The sequence below is a fragment of the Drosophila sechellia genome, chromosome 2L (genome assembly GCF_004382195.2).
Source record: "Drosophila sechellia strain sech25 chromosome 2L, ASM438219v1, whole genome shotgun sequence".
Classification (NCBI taxonomy): Eukaryota; Metazoa; Arthropoda; class Insecta; order Diptera; family Drosophilidae; genus Drosophila; species Drosophila sechellia.
In genome coordinates this window covers 9,336,802-9,356,177 of record NC_045949.1, presented here as the reverse complement: position 1 = coordinate 9,356,177, position 19,376 = coordinate 9,336,802, and the positions used below count along the sequence as shown (strand labels likewise).

At 45.7% G+C, this 19,376-nt stretch overlaps 1 protein-coding gene across 3 annotated transcripts; it reads left to right on the top strand.

Annotated features, from left to right (window-relative positions):
- Positions 1–1,627: 1,627 nt before the first annotated feature.
- Positions 1,628–19,183, top strand: LOC6611824 (junctophilin-1). 3 transcript variants are annotated; one of them, XM_032727640.1, is made up of 9 exons: positions 1,628–2,048; positions 10,500–11,263; positions 11,414–11,628; positions 12,636–12,904; positions 12,973–13,109; positions 13,182–13,322; positions 13,384–15,217; positions 16,530–16,730; positions 17,271–19,183. In XM_032727640.1, exons 2-9 carry the CDS (start codon positions 10,953–10,955, stop codon positions 17,355–17,357), a joined length of 3,195 nt encoding a protein of 1,064 aa, XP_032583531.1. In that variant the 5' UTR covers positions 1,628–2,048; positions 10,500–10,952; the 3' UTR covers positions 17,358–19,183. The 3 variants fall into 3 exon arrangements, with proteins under 3 accessions (XP_032583531.1, XP_032583532.1, XP_002036345.1); XM_032727641.1 differs by lacking the exon at positions 1,628–2,048 and adding an exon at positions 6,477–6,537; XM_002036309.2 differs by lacking the exons at positions 1,628–2,048; positions 10,500–11,263; positions 11,414–11,628; ... (2 more) ...; positions 13,182–13,322; positions 13,384–15,217 and adding an exon at positions 15,917–16,455.
- Positions 19,184–19,376: the final 193 nt, after the last annotated feature.

Here is a 19,376-nt window from a genome sequence, read left to right as displayed (position 1 = left end):
ACAACTTTGTTGCCCTGCAATTTACCGCTAGCATACGGACCTGCCAGCCAGCCCAGCTTTTCACCCCTTTCCGACCGCCTGGAAAAGCTTTTCTCGGCGGGCAGGATGTCTTGTCCTGCGTGTGCTCAAAAATTCAATAAAAAGGAGGCTCGTTTCTGTTGTGGCCTACATGCCACAGCAAGGACGAGCAATCGGTTCGCGAGCCGAACGCGGGCCGAGGAAAACTTGGTCACCGGGTGGGAAATGGGAAATGGAAAAGGGCCGAAATCGGGAGCGGGTGGCGAAGCAAGGAGAGAGCTTCCAAGTGCAGCGGAGCTCAGTTGCCACAGGACATTCGAGGCGAGTGCTCGTCCTTGGTCGCAACGGGCTCCCGGAAAAGCGGTCCATCGGCTCTCGAGTGTCAGGATTGTTTTGGTTACGCGATTGCCCCGCTAGTGTTGGTGACCATCTGTGTGCGCTTAAAAATATATTCGCCATGAATTATTTACCCAAAACGAGTGCTGGAAAGTTTTGAAAAGTGCGGAGAACGACGAAGTTGAGTAAGCGGAAAGTTTTGACTCGAAGAAGACTTTGTCTGACAATTTGCAGCGGCATCAAGGATGCAGTGTCCTCTTCACTGGGATGAAGAATGCATTTTTCGAAGCGCAGTATGTGACTCTTTCTCTTTTCAGTGAAAAACCCCCCTCCATTTCCACGCTCTGTCGCTCTCTCTCTCTCCCGCTCGCTCCCTATTGTTTTTCTCAGAGTGTAGAGTTTCGATTTCGTTAGAAAATCGAAACAAAAGCGGGCCAGGCTCTCGAGGAATGGTGGGTGTCGTTGCTGCGGCTACCTGTAGATGCCATATAAACACACACAGATACGAGGGCAAGGATGCGAGTGTGTGCGAGTCCTTGAACGAGGCTTTCGGTTGCCCACCCACATGCCACATCCGTATCCGTATCCATGTCCATGGCTGCCTTTCACTGCCCGCTTCCGACTCTAATTAACTTATAATTCAAGGTCCAATACGCTGCCACTGAAGGTTAAACAAGACGACCTAGCGATTTTCGGTGGGGGTTTTTCGCAGAAAACTTTTATACAGCTCGCTGGCAGCTGTAATTGAGCGATTTCCGCGGAAGCTGCACCAAACTTTTACCAAGAATCGGCAGGAGTCAAGTTTTTGCCGCTACGTAACTCGAAAGTCGTGTAATGCGATAAAGTGGAAACTTAACCAGGGATCATCTAGTAGTTAAGCGCACACAAGTCGTAATTTTATTTGGCTGCCAAGGCCCCAGAGACTCGTCGGCAATTAAGGCTGGCCAAACAATAAGCCACTGGGCGAAAACCCAAAAGGAAAAAAACAATTAACGTTCTAGAGTGGAAAACCCGCATTACGCATACGCCACGTCGGCAGTCTGGCAACTTTGAGGTGCGACCTCCGCGGGCTGTGGAAAATTAGAGGGGGCGCCGGCAAAGCTCTTTCCCGCTGACCGCCGGCGGTGCCATCATGCTCTCTCACCTCCCCGAGAAATGCAGCAGAGAGCGGTTTCTTGCCGTTTTTTTTTATTTTTTGGCTGCTCCGCCGAAAAACATTTTCATTTCTCGCCTGAGCAGAAATTTCAATGATTTCCCTAGCTCAGTGTGAAACGAACCAACAACTCAAACGAAACGAACGCGAACGCGCGCGCGAGAAAAACAAACTAGAATAGAATAGAAGAAATTAACCTCTCCCCCGAAAAGGGAAAACCCCCGAAAATATATAAAATATCACACGAAACGCTGAGGTCGGGGGCCCTAACCCAATGCTAACTGTAAACAATAATCGAACCAACGAAATTTAAATTAACAGCGAATGAGTAATACCTGAGCGATTTATTAACCAGAAGCCGTGCGAGCAACAAAGAATCCACAAGTAGCTGGTCCACGGATAGATAAATAACTGCACAGATAATTGCTGGTACTCGGTACTGGGCTCTATAAATAGCCACCAAATAATCGCGGAGACAATTGCAGGGCACTGGTGCAAAGTGAATGTGGCTGAGCGCCGCCGGGCGGAACCCCGAGGATCTGTGAGTAGATAGAATAATATCCCCCAACCGCCGCATCCCGATCGCCTGGCTGCGGAATCGAAATAACAAACTTCAGTCACCTTGCGGTCTGCGTCACACACTCGGTTGGATACTTTGGGGCGGCGCGGAATGGGAGTCGTGTGGCACGGGTGTTTTGACTTCTCCATCCTCGCAATTACAGTAGAGATTCCATGGCGTCAACCTATTTATATTTTCTTTTAATTTAGCTACACATTGAGCAATTATTAATTCAAATCTTTAAAGAGGTCACCAAAGGCACTTTATTGATGGGATATTATTTAACATAAATAGCTTTAAAGTCCTAGTGTAATGGCTCAATGCGAAGCTCCACTGTATTTGCCATTTGCCGTGTTGTTACTGCTGGTACTGGTACCACACGGCGTATGGGTGATGGCGAGCGGGCCAGCGGTTGGATGAGTGGTGCACACTTTTTATAGCCAGCAACAGTCACACAAGCCGCACAATCAAGCGCTCGTCTCGGTGTTTATGTCAATTTGAATTTTGCATGCGGCCACCAAACTTGAATGTGTCCTTTGTGTTGGTTTTGTTGCTCGCGTCCTGTACTGTATGGGAAGGAAAAGGAGGTGGAGATGGGTGGAGGGTCGGTTTGGGGATACCGGAAGCTAACTGGAACTGCGCTTCATTGCAACTTTGTGGAATGTTTTGGAATGTGTGGGCAGTGGGCGGGGCACTTGTCGGGCGGAAACGGATATCCCGTGTGCTCTTTGCCTAGTTTGCGCGTCTCCTGTTTGTCATTTCATAAACCTTCTGATGTCCTTGCACATTTGCTGCGCAGGAAATTTTAAATCGAGTATGTGCCCACGGGTTGTCTGGTTGCATTTTGCTGTTTCTGCGGCTTTTTTGTTTGCTCTGCTTTCTGGGCGAGTTCTGCTTATTTCTCCGATTTCCCATCCTTTTGGCCACTGGGTCAGATTTTTTAGTTCACAGACGCAATAAAAGAAAGTTTAAAGGCACATTGAGATGGAACTGAAGCTGAAAACTTTAAAGATTTTTCAAAAATTGTTTAACAATATAATTTTCCCGCATTTTTAATACACGATATTTTTTGAAGTGTGCCGCGTTGGTTCGAAATGTATCTTCTACACGGCAGCAGAAAGAAGCCAATGCAAATAGCCTGTCGGGGGAACAGGTCTACAATGTAGCAAAGGGGCGGACTGGGCGAATTGTTTCTCCGGTGGCTGGACTGCTCCTGTTGCATATCCTGTCTCCTGGACTCGACTTGCCACTCGTTGGCTCGTGTGTCCTCCCCCGCTGGGTCTAGTTGCTCATTCTGGGCGGCACAACTTGCATATTTGCCAAGATTTATGTCTGCTGTCAGCCACACGCACACTCATCCACACATACGGACCTTATGTAACAGCTCCCAGGAGCAACCTAATTTCCGTTGCCGCTGCTGGTTAAACAAGTTTCAGCCTCTCATTGCACATACTGTGGCCCCTTGTGAACTTACCAATCGGTGTCGCCACGCAGCAGGACGCCGAAGCTACCCGGATTTCGGATTTTAAATTCCAGATTCTCGACTAGAGGAAAAATCTGTGAGTGCGCGTATCTGTGCCAAATTGCTGGCCTAACTGGCAGCATACACTAGTGCGGTCCTTGCCTTCGAGTTTTAGTGTTATTGTTATGCCTAGTTGCTGTTGTAATCCTTCGGGCTTCACTCCCACCCACAGGCATAAATACATGCCGGTATTAGGGGGTGCTACATCCCATAAACACCTAACGTCGATGCTGATGTCGATTGCTGTTGTCTCTCCCCCAACTTTCTGGCTTATCGCGGACGTCCAGAAGCACCGGGGTTTAGGATGGCCACAGCCCCATCCGCACTTGAGGATAATAAAATAGGAACGGTGGCAAGTCTAATAGGATTATATGCTATTCAAAGTTTTCGTAACTAACTCTAAAGAACTCGGAATCAATTAAGTATAATAATCATAACAAGGTGTGATCTAACGTTAGCTTTTACCGCCGATCGCTATAATTCATATTTAAATTTTCCAAGACAATAGTGGTGGGCACTATTGTTTCAACCGATGGTGTAGATGTCTCTCAGTGTGAGTGCGTCGGGCAATTTCCCTGCATAAGAGTGTTGGTTGACTTCAAGCAGCCTCAAGTTGCTGTCGCTCGTTGTTCTCGTTATTCTTATTATGTCAACCACCCAACCACTCCCCCTCCCCCTCATAACTGCCATTTGCGTAAGTGTAAGTGCATAGTCGTGTATGAGTGTGTAAGGTGCATGTGTGTTGCTTCTCAATCCTTTTGTATTTGCCACAACAATGAAAGTTGAACACACACACACACGCGCAAAGGGTGGGGCAATGGCAATGTGAGTAAGGCAGACTCGCCACATGTGTATGAATATTTCATTATATATATCGGATTTCTAGGAGCCCCATGCCTCTTTCGATCCAATTTCGCCATCACCCAGCTGTGAGAACCCGTCAAGTCCTTCCCAAGTGCCTGTCGTTCGGCCTGATTTGAAGTGGAACTGCTTCTGAAACACATCAGTTCGTTTTCTCTAATTATTCAAGTGGAATTAAAATGTAATACAAGCTAAGAAGAGATAATCCGATTTAAACATAAGAGTTTTCTGCAAATAATAAGTTTAAAAATGTAGAGAAAATACTTAAAATCCCATTAAATTCCTCTTTCCATAAAATGAAATAAGTAGTGAATATATTTTGGACATTCGTTCTTGTCCTTAAGGAATATGTCAAAAGGTCAAGCTTTGGGAAAATCTCTAATACGATTTTCATTTGCCTTCCCATCAATGTATTGTTCTTAAGTTTCCCATTAGCATGCCAGTATCCGGCTTCTTTGATGGGGGAAATATCATCAATCAAATCCGCTCGTGATGTGCATCATTTGCCTATCAGTTTTCAAGTTCCACAGCAATTTGCCACCATCTCCTCCGACCACAAGATTCCAGCTCGGACTTGGACTGCCTGTGGATTGTTTTCGGCACGGAAAAATGTTTTCATGTTTCGATTTCCGTCATTCGTCAAACTTCCAGCGGAGGTCAAGGAAAGTGGGTGACTCAGACAAGTATTTCTGATGCTGATTTCCGCCAATATACCATCTCCGATCTCTGACCAGAACGGAGGAGCAATGCCTGCCCGTAAAACACGAAAGATAAAAACAAATTAAATGTCTACGAAATTGAACAGATATCGTAAATAATGGAATTCAAAAACAAGAAGCACAAATATGCTTGGCAATCAAAAACAAATTAAAAAGAACATTTTAAATTCATAATCTGCCAGCCAGGAAATTGAGATTTCTTTGCATCAGACAGCTGTTGTTATGGGGCTATGAAATTGATTTTCTTTTAGTTGGGAATTTCGCTAAGGTTCAATGGCAACCGTTTAAGACACTATAATCAGAATTCCAATTGTTCTTTAAAAAAATGTACCTGTTTTTTTCCTAAAGGGGTATTTTCTAATTAAAATTTGTAGGATGTTTTCTATGTTGTTTAGAGTATGCTAACTTCTGTTTGCGGGTGACATGATGTTCCATTCTCTTGTTTGTCTTTTAATTTAGAAATTGTATAACCTGTTTACTTTGGAGCAGAACCATCATCCACTCCCCTCGAAGGCGAGTGCGTGTCTGTATACTCCAGTTAATGGCCTGTGACGTGTACAGCAAACAGGCGAGTTGAGTGGGTGGTGGCCCCGCAAAAGGAGGTACTTCGCGACTGCGTTTCCCACATGCCCGAGCCAGGGGAGGATTTCCCTAAGCTCCTTGCCAAGGGGGAACATGGCCAGATGTGGGGTAATTGCATTTACAGGAAAGTGGGGCACATGTGACGGTCGACTGCATATTAAGTGGCCACTGGCCAGGGCACTTCAGTCGGGCCATAAAGTGCATGCCCTGCTATTAGCTCTGTTCGGGAACAACCATGACCGATATTATCCGCAAACCATTTTCAATTATCACCTATTAATACCAGGTCCCGGCCCCCCGGAGAGATCTTTGTGACGGAGGTCGTGAGTCAGCCGCACATTAAACGCCTGTCATTCAGCCAATTACCTGACCCAAGGCAAACAAAGCAGCGCGAATAGAGTATACAGCATTGCGATCTATAGCTGCATGGATGGATGGATGGATGCATGGCAACGATCACGATTTGCGCGTTCATTCATATTTCTTTATGCCCAAATATTGCTCATGCTGGTCTATAAGTATCCGGTATGTAACAGCTGTTTCGGGAAAAGAGAGAGAGAGAAGATGCAGAAGCGACAGATTCTAATTCAGTTGCTGTGGTCCGCTCTCTTCGCTGCTTGTCGCTTTCCAGTCTCTCGGATGAATTCAGCGAGGGATCCCTGAAATGAATTCCCGATGAAACACGGAGAGAATATGCCGTGGACAGTGGCGGGCATTTCTTTTCGCTTTGCAAGCGTTTGGCGTTTGGACGTGTCGCTCGAATGTCGCGTCGGAACCGCACAAGAAAGTTAGTTTAACTGGGCGTATACGCAACGGGGAGCCATCCCATGCGCAGAGGTTTCGCATACGCCCTGTGGTGCGAGGAGGCCTTGTGGGGTACTCGCTTCTCCCGTCGTCGCCGTCGTGTGGTTGTCTTTACTACGCGATCCCCATACCGATACCGATCTCGAACGGCTGCCAGTCGCTGCCCGCCGCTCGTGCGTTTCGTTCCGCTCGCTCTAGATATCCGCAAATCCGCATCCGGAGCGGAATCCGCTTCGTCTAAAAAACAGCTGACCGGATGAGCGTTCTTTTGGAATTGGCTGCGTTTTCGAGGCACGGAACTGTTCTTAACTCAAAATCAAACCGAACTCAACGAACCTCAGTATTTTCAACTTTCTGCTATTTTTAACGTGTGTGTGCGTGTGCGGCTAAAACACACACACACACATACACACGTCTTTCCCATTTCACATATTTTTTTACCCAAAAAAATTGCCCGAGTTTCTCTGCTTTTGTGCGTGTGTGAGTGGAAAATTTCGTTGCGTTAAATAAGTTATAAAACAATATGGATTAACGAACGTCACGAGCTGGTTGCAGAAGTCAATTAAAAATATAAATTAATTGCAGCAGTTATGTCTAAAATTCGCAATCGGTTCACTTCATTTTCTTTGAACAAATCAGTCATTTAATGTGTTTAAGTTTGAGAAAAAAAAAAAACTTCCACCCAAGCAATCGAATGTAAAAATCCATTACGATCAATAGGTCAAAGAGTTTCCAGGATGTCACTGGCCATTTTTCGCCTGCCACTTGCCATTTTGGAGGAAATGCAGTCAGACCCAAAAAATAAAAATAAAGTAAAATAAAATCGTGTCAAGAGAAAACCCACAAAGTGCAAGGGGTGGACTAACTACAGTAGTCGGTCCTGTTGGGTGTTAATACTTAATTTATGTGAACCTATAAATAATTTCAATTTAGAGAATGTGCTGCTGTTGACTGGCTCGGCCATCTTCTATATAATATAGTGCGAGTTGTACGAAAAATATGCTAAAAATACCGAAAACTGAACGCTGCGTGTTCGCTGACGTGTGTGTGAGTGCGCCTCTGTGTGTGTGTGTGCGTGTGTGTGTAGGCCTGCAATTGTCTGTGTGAGCGAGTGCAGTGCGAATTGATTAAAGTGCAGGCTGTCTAAACTAAACTGAGACGAAAAATGCCGAAATAAAGCGCACAATGCAAGATGCTAAACGCATCCAACAAACATCATCATCAACAACATCGACGTCAGTCAGTGGACTATTATTTAATTTTCTATCCATCTAGCCCAAGGCAGAAATAAGGAAAATAGAAAAAGAAAAGAATATATTCGAAAGGAAAACGCGGGCGGGGACAGTTTTGCCAACCGAAAATGAAATGAAAAGGCAAAAAAAAAAAAAAGAAAAAAAAACAGGCAGCAGGCAGAGTGAAAATGAAATAGACTTTGGCGAGCACTAAAATACAGTTGAACAATATTACGAATATTTTCGTTGCTCGAATTCGGCGAGCATTTCAGTATTTCAGTTCAGTTGTTCTCGGCGCTGCCTTTTGGTTTTGCTTTCGTTTTGGCTTTGGCTTTGTTCGAAAATCTTTTAAAATAACAATGATACATGCCGCACCGTCTTCTACAAATCTGTTTTTTGGCCGCTGGCCTGGGTATAAATAAATGCTCATACGTAAATGTTCTTTATCAAAGAGTGATAATGTGGCCTGGGAAATATTTACTGATGCTCCTCGGGATCGATTGCTCTATTTGTTCTCTAAGCAATAAAGCTGAGATTTATGGTTTAGCAAGCAGCCCACCTCTTTGATTTTCCATTTCCATCTGGTGTGCAAACATCTTGCACCTGACTTTGTGGCTGTGGTGGGGAAAATGAGTATAGTTTCACCTGGAAATGTATTTATTTATTATTTACACTTTCAGTTTGGTTTTCATGTAAAGGGTTTTAAATTCAAATTATTGCTCAGTAAAGTCAAGCAAACATTTTGCGCTGAAAATAGCATCCAAAAAATATTTAATATATTTCTTTTAGGCGGTTTTTTGGACTTGTTACTTTCACAAAACATATTGTAAACTTTATAAAGTTGGTGCCAACAGAAAAAAAGTTGGTTAAATTGTCGTACATGTTAGACAAGAAAATAGCTTCTCCATCACTGCCACATATCAGCAGGTGTGCAAACATAAGTCACTTGGCCATAAACACACTCCGCCTGCTGCTGCAATCCCCTGGCCAAATCTCTCCAGCTCGGTATCGGTTTTGTTTAGAACAATTCCCGGGATGAGGGAGAATGTTGGCCAAGACGGAGAGGAGAACTGGCTCCTGGTTGCGTGTGTTTTCATCATCATAAATGTTTAAACAAAACATTGCCAGACTCCGAGAAGGAGAGAGATATAGAGACACCCTTCTTTGTTCGGCCCCATTCCCCCGCATGTATCTTTCCTTTTCTCGATTCCGCTCAGTGTGTGTACGTTGTCTATTAATAACAAAGCTTCAGAAGAATTCGACTCTCCTGGCGTCTTGTCTCGACCCATCTCGTTTCGAAAAACCCAAATCGTTTTGGCGTCGACCGCAAAAGAACAATAAAACCGAGAAGCAGTCAGAAGCTAATGCCAACACACATAGACTAAAGCCAAAAATGAATCTGAATGTTTGCTGAATACGTCGTGTTGCAAGATGATTAAAGTAAACAAGACCGTAAAGTCCCATATTTCAAACGGCAGCGATGTAGCACTATTCATTCCAATGAATTGCAATTCATCTGAATTCCCAATTGAGTGGAAGGAATTTTCATGTTTTTAACTCTCGAATGAGGAATGCTGCTACATGGCGTATACGCGATTTACCGCGACTCTTGATTCAAATTGAGGAATGCTGCAACATTGCGTATACGCTACTTAAGTTGTAGTCATAGAAAATATTTGTTAAATAATTGTGTTTTCCAGTTAAGAGAATTAAATCCAAATGGGTATTTCTACTCGTTCAGTAATCGCTCGTTAAAGCAGAGGAAAACTACCAAAAATATTTATTAAATCTGTGCTGTGCAAAGACTGAGATTACTCATCGCAAAATTCCACCGGCTCCAGTTGGAAAACACATGGCCCCTGCTTGAAAATGGGAAAAACCCAGAAATCATAATCAAAGTGACAACAAAAACCAAAGACAGAGGCAAAACCATGAAGACACTGAAAGTGCTTTTCGTGGCATTCGCCTGCTACTATGCACTTTTCGTAATTTTCTACTATTGCTATCAGGCATACCTCTAAACATATAAGTACATCTTCGTGTATATACATTTAAATATATATGCCAGCGAAACAGCTGAGTGGAGCAGAGCAAACCACCACCACCCACCCACTCGAGAGGTGGCCTGCCATTGAGAATTTCGGCCTTTGACGTGGCTCGTGCACACACCAAAATCCCCATATTATACGGTCTATATGCGATGATAGAATCGGTTGCTGTCAGTGCCAGGCGATATAAAAACGAAACTCGCTGAGAGAGCGGCTGAATAAACCGCAATCGAATGCAATTACATCGAATCCATAATGCATCGTCACCTCACATCGTCGTCATCCTCTCGCCCTCGTTTTTCTCCGAGGTATTTTCCAACCCTTCACACCCCCCGGAAAAGCCCCCCTGCACTCATCCCACTCATTTCGGATCGTAAAAATCGCGTTTCGCGCGTGGCAAAGATACAGAATGATGGGGAGACTTTCGCAAGATAGAAATCAATTAAAAGCGCCTTATAAATCAAACGGAATATGCACAATTCCCCCAGTCGAATAGTTCCACTTTTCTTATTTATTTAGTAAAATCCAGTAAATGTAGATAGACTTTTATGGCCCCGAAATAAAGTCAATTGCATAATGCGATTAATTACCTGGAAAACCCGCTTACTTACTTACCCAAACCATTCAAATTTAATTTATAAACTATATCGCATTCCCAATTGCAGATCACTCGCAGACTTATTTTTGGTAAATGACCAAGAATGGCCTACGACATTAGCATAGAGAATCATAACCGCAACTGTCAGAGGACATTGACATCGGACGAACGGTTTATGCAACTTTGAAATCGAGCCGGGAAACTCAAAGGAGGGCAACAACAAATTGCAACTTTCGCGTTTCAGTGAAAAACCCAACAATTTAACCACACAACACACACAGACATACACACACATTTTAATAGCCCTAAAGCACCACTAGGTTAAGCAGAGCAAACGAAACCAAGCGAAACGAACTATTAGACACTAGATCACAACCAGGATCAGATGAGGCAACAGCCGGTGCAGCAGTCGAGCGGAAAATCAATGAGCAGCAGGCGGCGGCACAAAAAGCCCAAGGCAACATCAACAGTATCCACAATTTTGAAACGCCCCGAACTTTAGAAACCCCAAGTCCCGAGCATGCAACAGGCTGGCCAACTGACGCCGCAGCAGCAACAGCAACAGCAGCAACAGCAGCAACAGCTACTGCAGCAGCAGCAGCAGAATGGCGGCGACCTTGCCGCATACGCCGCCTCCCAGGCGGCCGGCGGTAGGCGTGGCCCCATAAATGGTGGTCGCTTCGACTTCGAGGACGGCGGCACCTACTGCGGGGGCTGGGATGAAGGCAAGGCCCATGGACATGGCGTCTGCACGGGTCCCAAGCACCAGGGCGCCTACGCCGGAGCCTGGAACTATGGCTTCGAGGTGTCCGGATCGTACATCTGGCCCAGGTGAGTGTGACACACTTATGATAAGCCTGGTCGTAAGGAGAGAGGGTCACAGATCTGTGCTTAACTTGATGGTTCTTGAAAGGGTTGTTGAAAGTAATACGACTGCTGACTGTAACCATTAACCTTTAAACCTTTCCCGCTCTCTTGCAGCGGATCACACTATGAGGGTCAGTGGCAGAATGGACGCCGCCATGGACTGGGCGTGGAGCAGATCGGCCGGCAGATCTACCGTGGCGAGTGGTCAAAGGATGGACACAAGGGTCGCTACGGAGTGCGTGAGAGCACTGTGTCGACGGCCAAGTACGAGGGCACCTGGAACGAGGGCTACCAGGACGGGTCCGGATGCGAGACCTACGCGGATGGCGGTAAGTGATGGACGTGATAGGATGATGGGATGATGGCGTGGGCCCTGGGGCGCCATACGCGGCGTATACGTAATGTGCATGAGATCATTTTGCGTTCGGTTTTTGGCTCACTTTCAAAATGGGCGAATATGAGTTCGTTCCCTCGCCGTTGCTTTACTTTTTGACGCTTTTGTAATCATTTCTGGGAGCGCACACATACCCGTGTGTCCCGCACACATTCTTACACATCCATAGCCACCGACGACCCAGCCTCACGTCATATTTCATTTGCCCGCGCAGTTCAATGATATTTGGCTTTGGCGCTTCGGTTTTCGCTTTTGTAAATTTTTTCTGCATGAGTGCGGCTTTTTCTTGGGAAATTCGCAGTCAGGGTAAAACACATGGCCATATGTCCAAGTGCCGCCTGCAGAGCTGGCCAAGTTCTAACACTGCCGCCATTATGGAATTGTTTTGGCTGTGGCCAAAGTGCAAATGGAAATGTCGACCTTTAGCCAAACAAATTGGCCCATAACTATCAATTAGCATTAACCGAGGCCTAAGAAGCATTTCCTAATCAACTAACGTAACTTCTAATTCCGCAATTAACCTGGTCAGAAGAGACACTGAGAGAAATGGAATGGGAAAACATTAAACAATAAATAATTTATATTTATTTATCTACTAACAATTTAATTTCCATTATTAACATATTTTTGGTAACATTCCAAACAACGACTGAATGTTTTACTTATTCCAGCTTATATAGGAATCCATTTGCATTTTTTTGTTTGCATTTAAATGTGCAGTATTACTTAAGACCCAATTGCTGTTGAGCTGAAAGGAATGGCACGTGGAGCCATTAATAGAAACCGTTGGGAAATGGATAGCATTTCAATTAGGCCAACTCCTGTCCTGTGCGAAGAAAGAAAGGGGAAAGTTGGCACTGCGGTCTGCGGATGGGAGTTTCATTAGCATAACAATTGTTCCAAATGGACTGCAGTCTTTTAATGCACTCTGTCGTATTCCAGGAAAATACCAGGGTCAGTGGCAGGAGGGCAAGCGACATGGATACGGAATTCGCACCTCGGCGCCCTTCGGATTGGCCTCGCATCACCGGCGCAAGAACCTCCACGCCTCGCTCAGTTCACTGCGGAGTGGGGAGAACGGAAATACGGCCAAGATGGTGGAGAAGGCGGAGGAGATCCGCGGTGGATTCGTCCTGACGGCCAAGTCCGATAAGCTGCCGGTCCGGCGCAACAGTTTGACGGACAAGACGGGCAAAAAGGGATTCCTGATGGTGCGTTTTGTAGTGTATTACTTACTATGGTGGCACAACTATTATAATTTATCCATACTCCTTAACAGAACCTCAAGATGCGCAAGCAGCGCAGCACGGGTGATCTGGAAAAGCGGGGTACCATTGCATCTGGCAGCATACGCTCCACCATGTCCTCGGCCTCCTGGATCAGCACTGGATCCGAGCAGTCCAATCTGACCACAAAGTAAGTGTTGCTAAGTGTAAACTCTCTAGTAAAATAGCATTACGAAACGGAATCTCATTCATTTCTTTGCAGATCCAACCACACCGAGTCCAATGCTAGCTTCACCATGGAGGACGAGCAGCTGGATCCCACGGTGGTGGAGACGTACATGGGTGAGTGGAAGAAGGACAAGCGCTGTGGTCACGGCGTGGCGGAGCGCAGCGATGGACTCAAGTGAGTATAGAACTATATCCTGATACCTTAGTGCTTTGATGACAAAGTAAATCGTTACCAGGTACGAGGGCGAGTGGTACAACAACCGGAAGCACGGCTACGGAGTGACTACTTTCCGCGACGGTACCGTCGAGGAGGGCAAGTACAAGAACAACATCCTGATCACCAGCCAGAAGAAGAAGCATTTGTTCCTGGCGCGTTCGCGCAAACTCCGCGACCGAATCGCGGCGGCTTTGAGTTCGGCGCAGCGTGCCCTCAAGATGGCGATGCAGCGCTCCGACATGGCCATTTCCCGCATGGCCACCGCGGCGGCGAAGGCCCAGAATGCGGACGCCGCGGCCGAGCAGGCCCGTATGGATTGCGAGAATGCGGTGCGAATGGCAAGGGAATTCGCGCCCGACTTCAAGCCCTCGGTGCTGGAGCGATTCGAGAAGCTGCGCTTCCGGGAGCGGGAGCGATTCCGTCCGGGACCAGCGGCCGCATCCGATGCATCCGTGAAAATGGGCGTGGGCATGCAGACGCAACAGCAGCAGCAGCAGGGTCAATTCTCCCCTACGAGCAGCAGCGGCTCGGATGCCTATGCCACGCAGGCCCAGCGCCAGCAGCAATATTTTAACATGCAGCAGCAACAGCAGCAGCAGCGTCGCATGTCGCAGCAGAAACATGAGTCGGAATGCCCGGTGCCACCTTCGATGTACTCGCAACAGCTGCCCGTCTCGCCGCAGACGGATCTCTCCGGGATGGTGAGCCAGGCCCAGCCCAGCCACGCCCAGGTGATCAGCGCCATCAATCAGATGTACCACCAGCAGCAGCACCAGCAGCAGCAACAATTGAACCAGCAACAGAGCAACCCGCAAATGAATCCTGCATATCAGTTCCAGCAGCAGCAGCCGCCCGGCCAGGCCAAGGTCAATCCCAATCTCAACTCGAACCTCAAGCAGAACCAGGCACCGAATCAGAACCAGACACAGATACCTTTTGGCGCTGGCACCAATCAAGTGACCGTCTCCCCACAGCAACAGCAACTGCTGCAGCAGCAACAGCAGCAGCAGCAGCAGCAACAGCTCCTGCAGCAACAACAGCAGCAGCAGCAACTCCTGCAGCAACAGCAGCTGCAACAGCAACTGCAGCAGCAACATCAGGGCCTTCAGCAGCAGCCTTCGCTCCACGCCTCGCCCACCCACAATGCCTCGAATTTGCTGCGTCGCGCCTCCCAGATGCAACAGCAGCAGATCCAGGAGACGGCCACCGCCGCAGCAATGGCCGCTAATGCCGCAGCCATGGCCGCTGCCCAGCAGCAACAGCGCAGCGGCAGACCGCCCATGTTGGGCCAAATGGGCCAGCAGTCGTCCATCGATCACTTCGATCACTACAAGCGGCCGCCCAGCCGCGACTCCTCCATCGATCGGTACGCCCGGGCGGCCAGTCGCTTGAGCGGTGCCTTTGCCGGATCGCGGCAAACATCCCTGGACCGATCGGGACTCGCCGATCCGGTGACCAATGGCGGCACCAGCACACCCGATGGACGCCCCCGGGCGGGCTCAGTATTCCGCGGATCCACCCCGCAACCTGGAGCCGGAACATCGACCATGACTGGCAACGGATCGCTGCCCTCGGGCACCGGCGGCGGACGACTGTCGCGAGCCGGAACACCCAGCCTGGGAGCCGGAGGACGGGCGCCAAGTCAGGGCAAAACGGAGCCGCTCTTCTCGTCGCCCAACCAGCCGTTCGAGGACGTGCTGCTGCGCCAGCGGACGCTCGGCCAGGACATCATTCCCTCGCCCTCGCAGCCCAAGCGCACGGAGAGCCTCTATCTGCCGGCCAAACCAGCCACGCCGGTGGGCATGGCCATAGGCGGAAAAGGAGGCGGCGGTGGAGGCGGCAAAAAAATGAAGGTGAGTGATAACAAATTTTGTTTAAACTCCAAGTAGATTTGGTTATTCCCTGCAAAAGCATTTTCACTTAATTTTTCGTAATAGTTTCATATACTAACATCACTTAGGACAAAAACCAATAAATTTGTTAAAGTAATAGGACAGACCCTCCTCCTTTTATTTTCTCATTATCTCTAATCTCTAGAGAGACACTAGAGTAAGTGAGAATCGCAGAATTCCCGGGCCGCCCGCCTGAAATATATTTCATAACACAGTTAATCCGAGCAATTAACTTAATTCGTACGCCATGGGCATTGTGTGCGGGGGAGAAAGTGATGGTGAGAGCCGGATGGGCGATACGGCCGGAGACTTGGTGTTCATTTTGAAACATTTCTCGGCCATGTTGGGGCGAACATGTGCCCATTCTGGACTATTTATAGCCACGGGCACGAATGCACGCCAGCCGGATCAGCCAGGTTGGAATGCATGCGTGCCGCTGAATCTCTCAGATCTCAGATCTCGGGCAGCTCGAAATCTCTGAATTTCTCCCGCTGACTCTCCGGCGGAATGAACACTAAACGCTCTACAAGTGGCCATTGGAAGTCCGGCGACATGGCAATAAATAAATCCTCTCGGGAAGTGTCGCTCGCTTGCTGGTTGTTGGTTTTTTGTGGCCCCAGTGGCGATGATTTTCCGAAATGTGATGGCTAGTAGCAAACGACGCGTCGGCCCCAACGGATTACCAATTGAATTTGTAGAGAAAACGCTAGCCGACGTTGAGTGGCAATATAATTATATATATATATACATATATATGTGCGGCATTCAAAACAAGAAAAAACACATAGGAATTCTGAAAGCAAATTTGTGCGAAGAGTCAGCGACAATATCCGTTGTTGTTTTGGCCCAGTGCCGTCGTGGCGGGTTGTGGGACTATTTTTGGCTCCACAACGGACGCAGTGACTCTCCGTGTCCGTGTATCGACGCTCGGTGTTCAGTAAAGGCGGAACGCCATGTCCAACTCGTTTACAAGTTGGAACCGCCTGTAGAAGAAAGATTACACAAATTGTCCAACGTTATGCAAGCAGCTAATTAGCTGTAGTTTCAGTCATAGCACTTTTCCCCCTGAAAGTAACAAAAGTAGAAAGCCAGAGAGAATGGACTGGTATCCGGAGGAGGATGAGGAGGACCTCATGTTCTCGCCGGCTTTGTTGGCGAGGAGAGCCAGCGAAAGCTGGATCGTTGAGCCCCCCGTTGAGGTGGAGAACCCCGCCGCCCATCACCTTGCCATGCTGAACTAATTCCTGGAATACTTCTATACCACATTTTGCAGTCGGTGCCCATCAATGTGACGCTGCAGCGAAAGAAGTCCATGCCCGATTTCCAGGAACTGCCGCGGGCCACGGAGGCCATGAGCCGGGAGGAGGTGTCCGCCTTGGGTTCCGCCCGCCGGGAGGCAGTGCGTCGCCAGATCGAGGTCAACGAGCGGCTCAAGGCAAATCCCTTGCTGTATTTGGTCAGTCCACAGGTTAAGGTGAGTGACAGAACACCGACGCGGATACGAGTTTAGTATAGTTTTGGTTGTTTGGCCAAATGCCTTTGATGTCGATGTGGTTGAAATTGATTTACAATTGGTGCACTTAACTTGTACCAATCTCTGTAAACACATAGCATCGCTCAGTATTTTGACGCCAATTGTGCATTTATACATAGACTATGAGGTTTTCACTCTTCGCCAATAAAATAGGTTCCTAATAATTCTAAATGCAATTAGTGTGAAATATTTTACTACACGAATCAAGAACAACTAGTATATTTTATGAATTAAAAACATTAAGTTTATTGTGTTGAAAATAAATATCTTTTGAATCTATTTATATTCAATCGAAAACACAAGAGGATTAAAGCAAACTTATTATCTTATAGTTCAAATTTAATTTAGGATATCAATTTAGTATAAATTTCATAGTTATTATAACTATAAATTCTAATTAATTTTGGACTTTATACAAAAAACATTTGGAGTAAAATTGAAATTTAATTTTAAATTAATTCAATGTTGTTTATTATCCAGGACTGGTTTGTGCGTCAGCAGCTGATGCTGCTCGTCCTGATTTTCAACGTGGCGTTGGCGCTTCTATTTGTCTACATGCTCACCTAGCGCCGGAGGATGCACAGGACGACGCGGGACAGGGGCGGATTCGGGTTGGGTGACTCGGGGCAGCGACTGGCTTTGAGCCACAGTGGGTTTGACAGCCACCGATAGTTCGGGATTCGCCGTTGGACCGGGGAATTTGGTGGTCATATTGGGTGGCCCACAACCAGCGTCGGGGTGAGGGCTAATAAGTTTTTAGCATTTGCAGTGATGAGTTCATATGAAGCAGAACTTATATAAGTATCTAAAGTACCATAAATGTATATCATATGTTTAACATGAGGAAACACGCTAGAGATGGGAAAAGGAAATCGAATTACAAGTCTAGACTGCAGCCAAATAATGGATAATTAAATTAACTAAATAGCGCAGAACTGCAATGCACAAATCGTAGCAAACTAAATACATACTTAAACCGCGTGGCTGTGCAGCCAATCATTTAATTTGTCGAGCCAATTAAACTTTGTATTTGTGGCTAACCAGGAGAGCTGGAGAAGGGGAGATCGAATAACTATATGCAAATCAATTTAACGAATTTTTCTACACACTTAATGTAAAGATAAAGGCAAAAAGAAACAAAAAGAGAAACAAACAACAACTTAACCTAATCAATGTTTAATCATGATAAATAAACGCGTAATATATTTAATCTACGGCTACTTAATGTAATACATAATACGAAATCAAAACTAGGCAAATGCAAGGCATCCAAAAACCAAAAACCAAAAAACTTTTCCTATTTGCAATTGAAAATGCATTAGTCAGCAAATTAATCAAAACAAAAGGCAACCGAATAATACAAGTACTCATATTTATATATTTAAAGTGTAACGATGTGACACATATATTTGTATAATTAGCAAAATTTTGTGGGACCGAAAACAGCACCAACAACTAAAGGAGCAACAGCAATGTATCTACAAGATATCACGTATCTTGGGCTCTGTTTTTGGTTTACCAGTTGAACATTTTCGAAACGAAATTGAATTCGGGAAGGTCTAAGGAGATTTATGGAATCCGAAAGTTATATTCTTTAAAGCAACGGATCGAGATTGTTAATGAATGAAGCTGTATATATACATTTTAAAATATCGTATAACTATAACTATATTTTCTTCTCGATAATTTACGTTTAAATTCATAGCTGGGACGACGTCATTATTTCAAAGTGTTGCAATTTATCGTTTTTAGTTTCACTTCATTTACAATGTACGAATATGTTCTAAATATTATGATTTCATTTTTTATTTGTTATTTTATATGCAAACATTATTGAAAAGAAATAAAACCGCACATTCGCATCTTTGCAAGTGTACTCTGCAAACTGTTCTTATTACTCCGTTTGTTGAATATATCCTATCAAGTGCAATTATAGTGAGCTACTTATATAACTTTCTGCTTTCCATGTGTATTTTTGTGTGTGCCTATAGCATATTCCCAATCCGACATTCTTTCTAGATCGTGTCATGCAGAAATGATTGAAATGTTAAGCTCCACAAATGTAGAACCTTACGAAATGAAAGACTTGAGCTGGTGCGTAAAATTTGTGAAAATGCAAATTGGAAATACAAAAACAATTTGGATAAGCGCTGTTTGAAAGCATTCATATTGCATAAACCATATATATTTGCATACGAAAATTAATGAATCTAATTTGTGTATATATCTATGCTTATCAGATTGGCAAGCATAACCCAGAATTAAGCTGGCGAAAAGCGTAAGATAGAATCTTATTCAATGTTATCGACAACAAGAAAGTATATCGAAAATGAATGCAAATGAAGAAAACTTTTTAAATACGAATAATAAAATGCGTCAAGCCGAATTATAAATGATCGTTTTTTCAAAGGTAGCAAACTCGCTAGTTATACCCGTTACTCGTAAATTTAAAGGGTATGCTAGATTCGTTGTAAAGTATGTAACAGACAGGAAGGAAGTGTTTGCGACTATATAAAGTATATATATTCTTGATAAGGATCAATAGCCAAGCCGATCTGGTTATTTCCGTATGATAGTCGAGATCTC

Coding starts and splice junctions, on each gene's coding strand:
- LOC6611824 (XM_032727640.1), top strand. CDS start 10,953: ATGCAACAGGCTGGCCAACTGACGCCGCAGCAGCAACAGCAACAGCAG. Junction 11,264..11,413: donor GGATCGTACATCTGGCCCAG/GTGAGTGTGACA, acceptor GCTCTCTTGCAG/CGGATCACACTATGAGGGTC. Junction 13,110..13,181: donor CAGTCCAATCTGACCACAAA/GTAAGTGTTGCT, acceptor ATTTCTTTGCAG/ATCCAACCACACCGAGTCCA.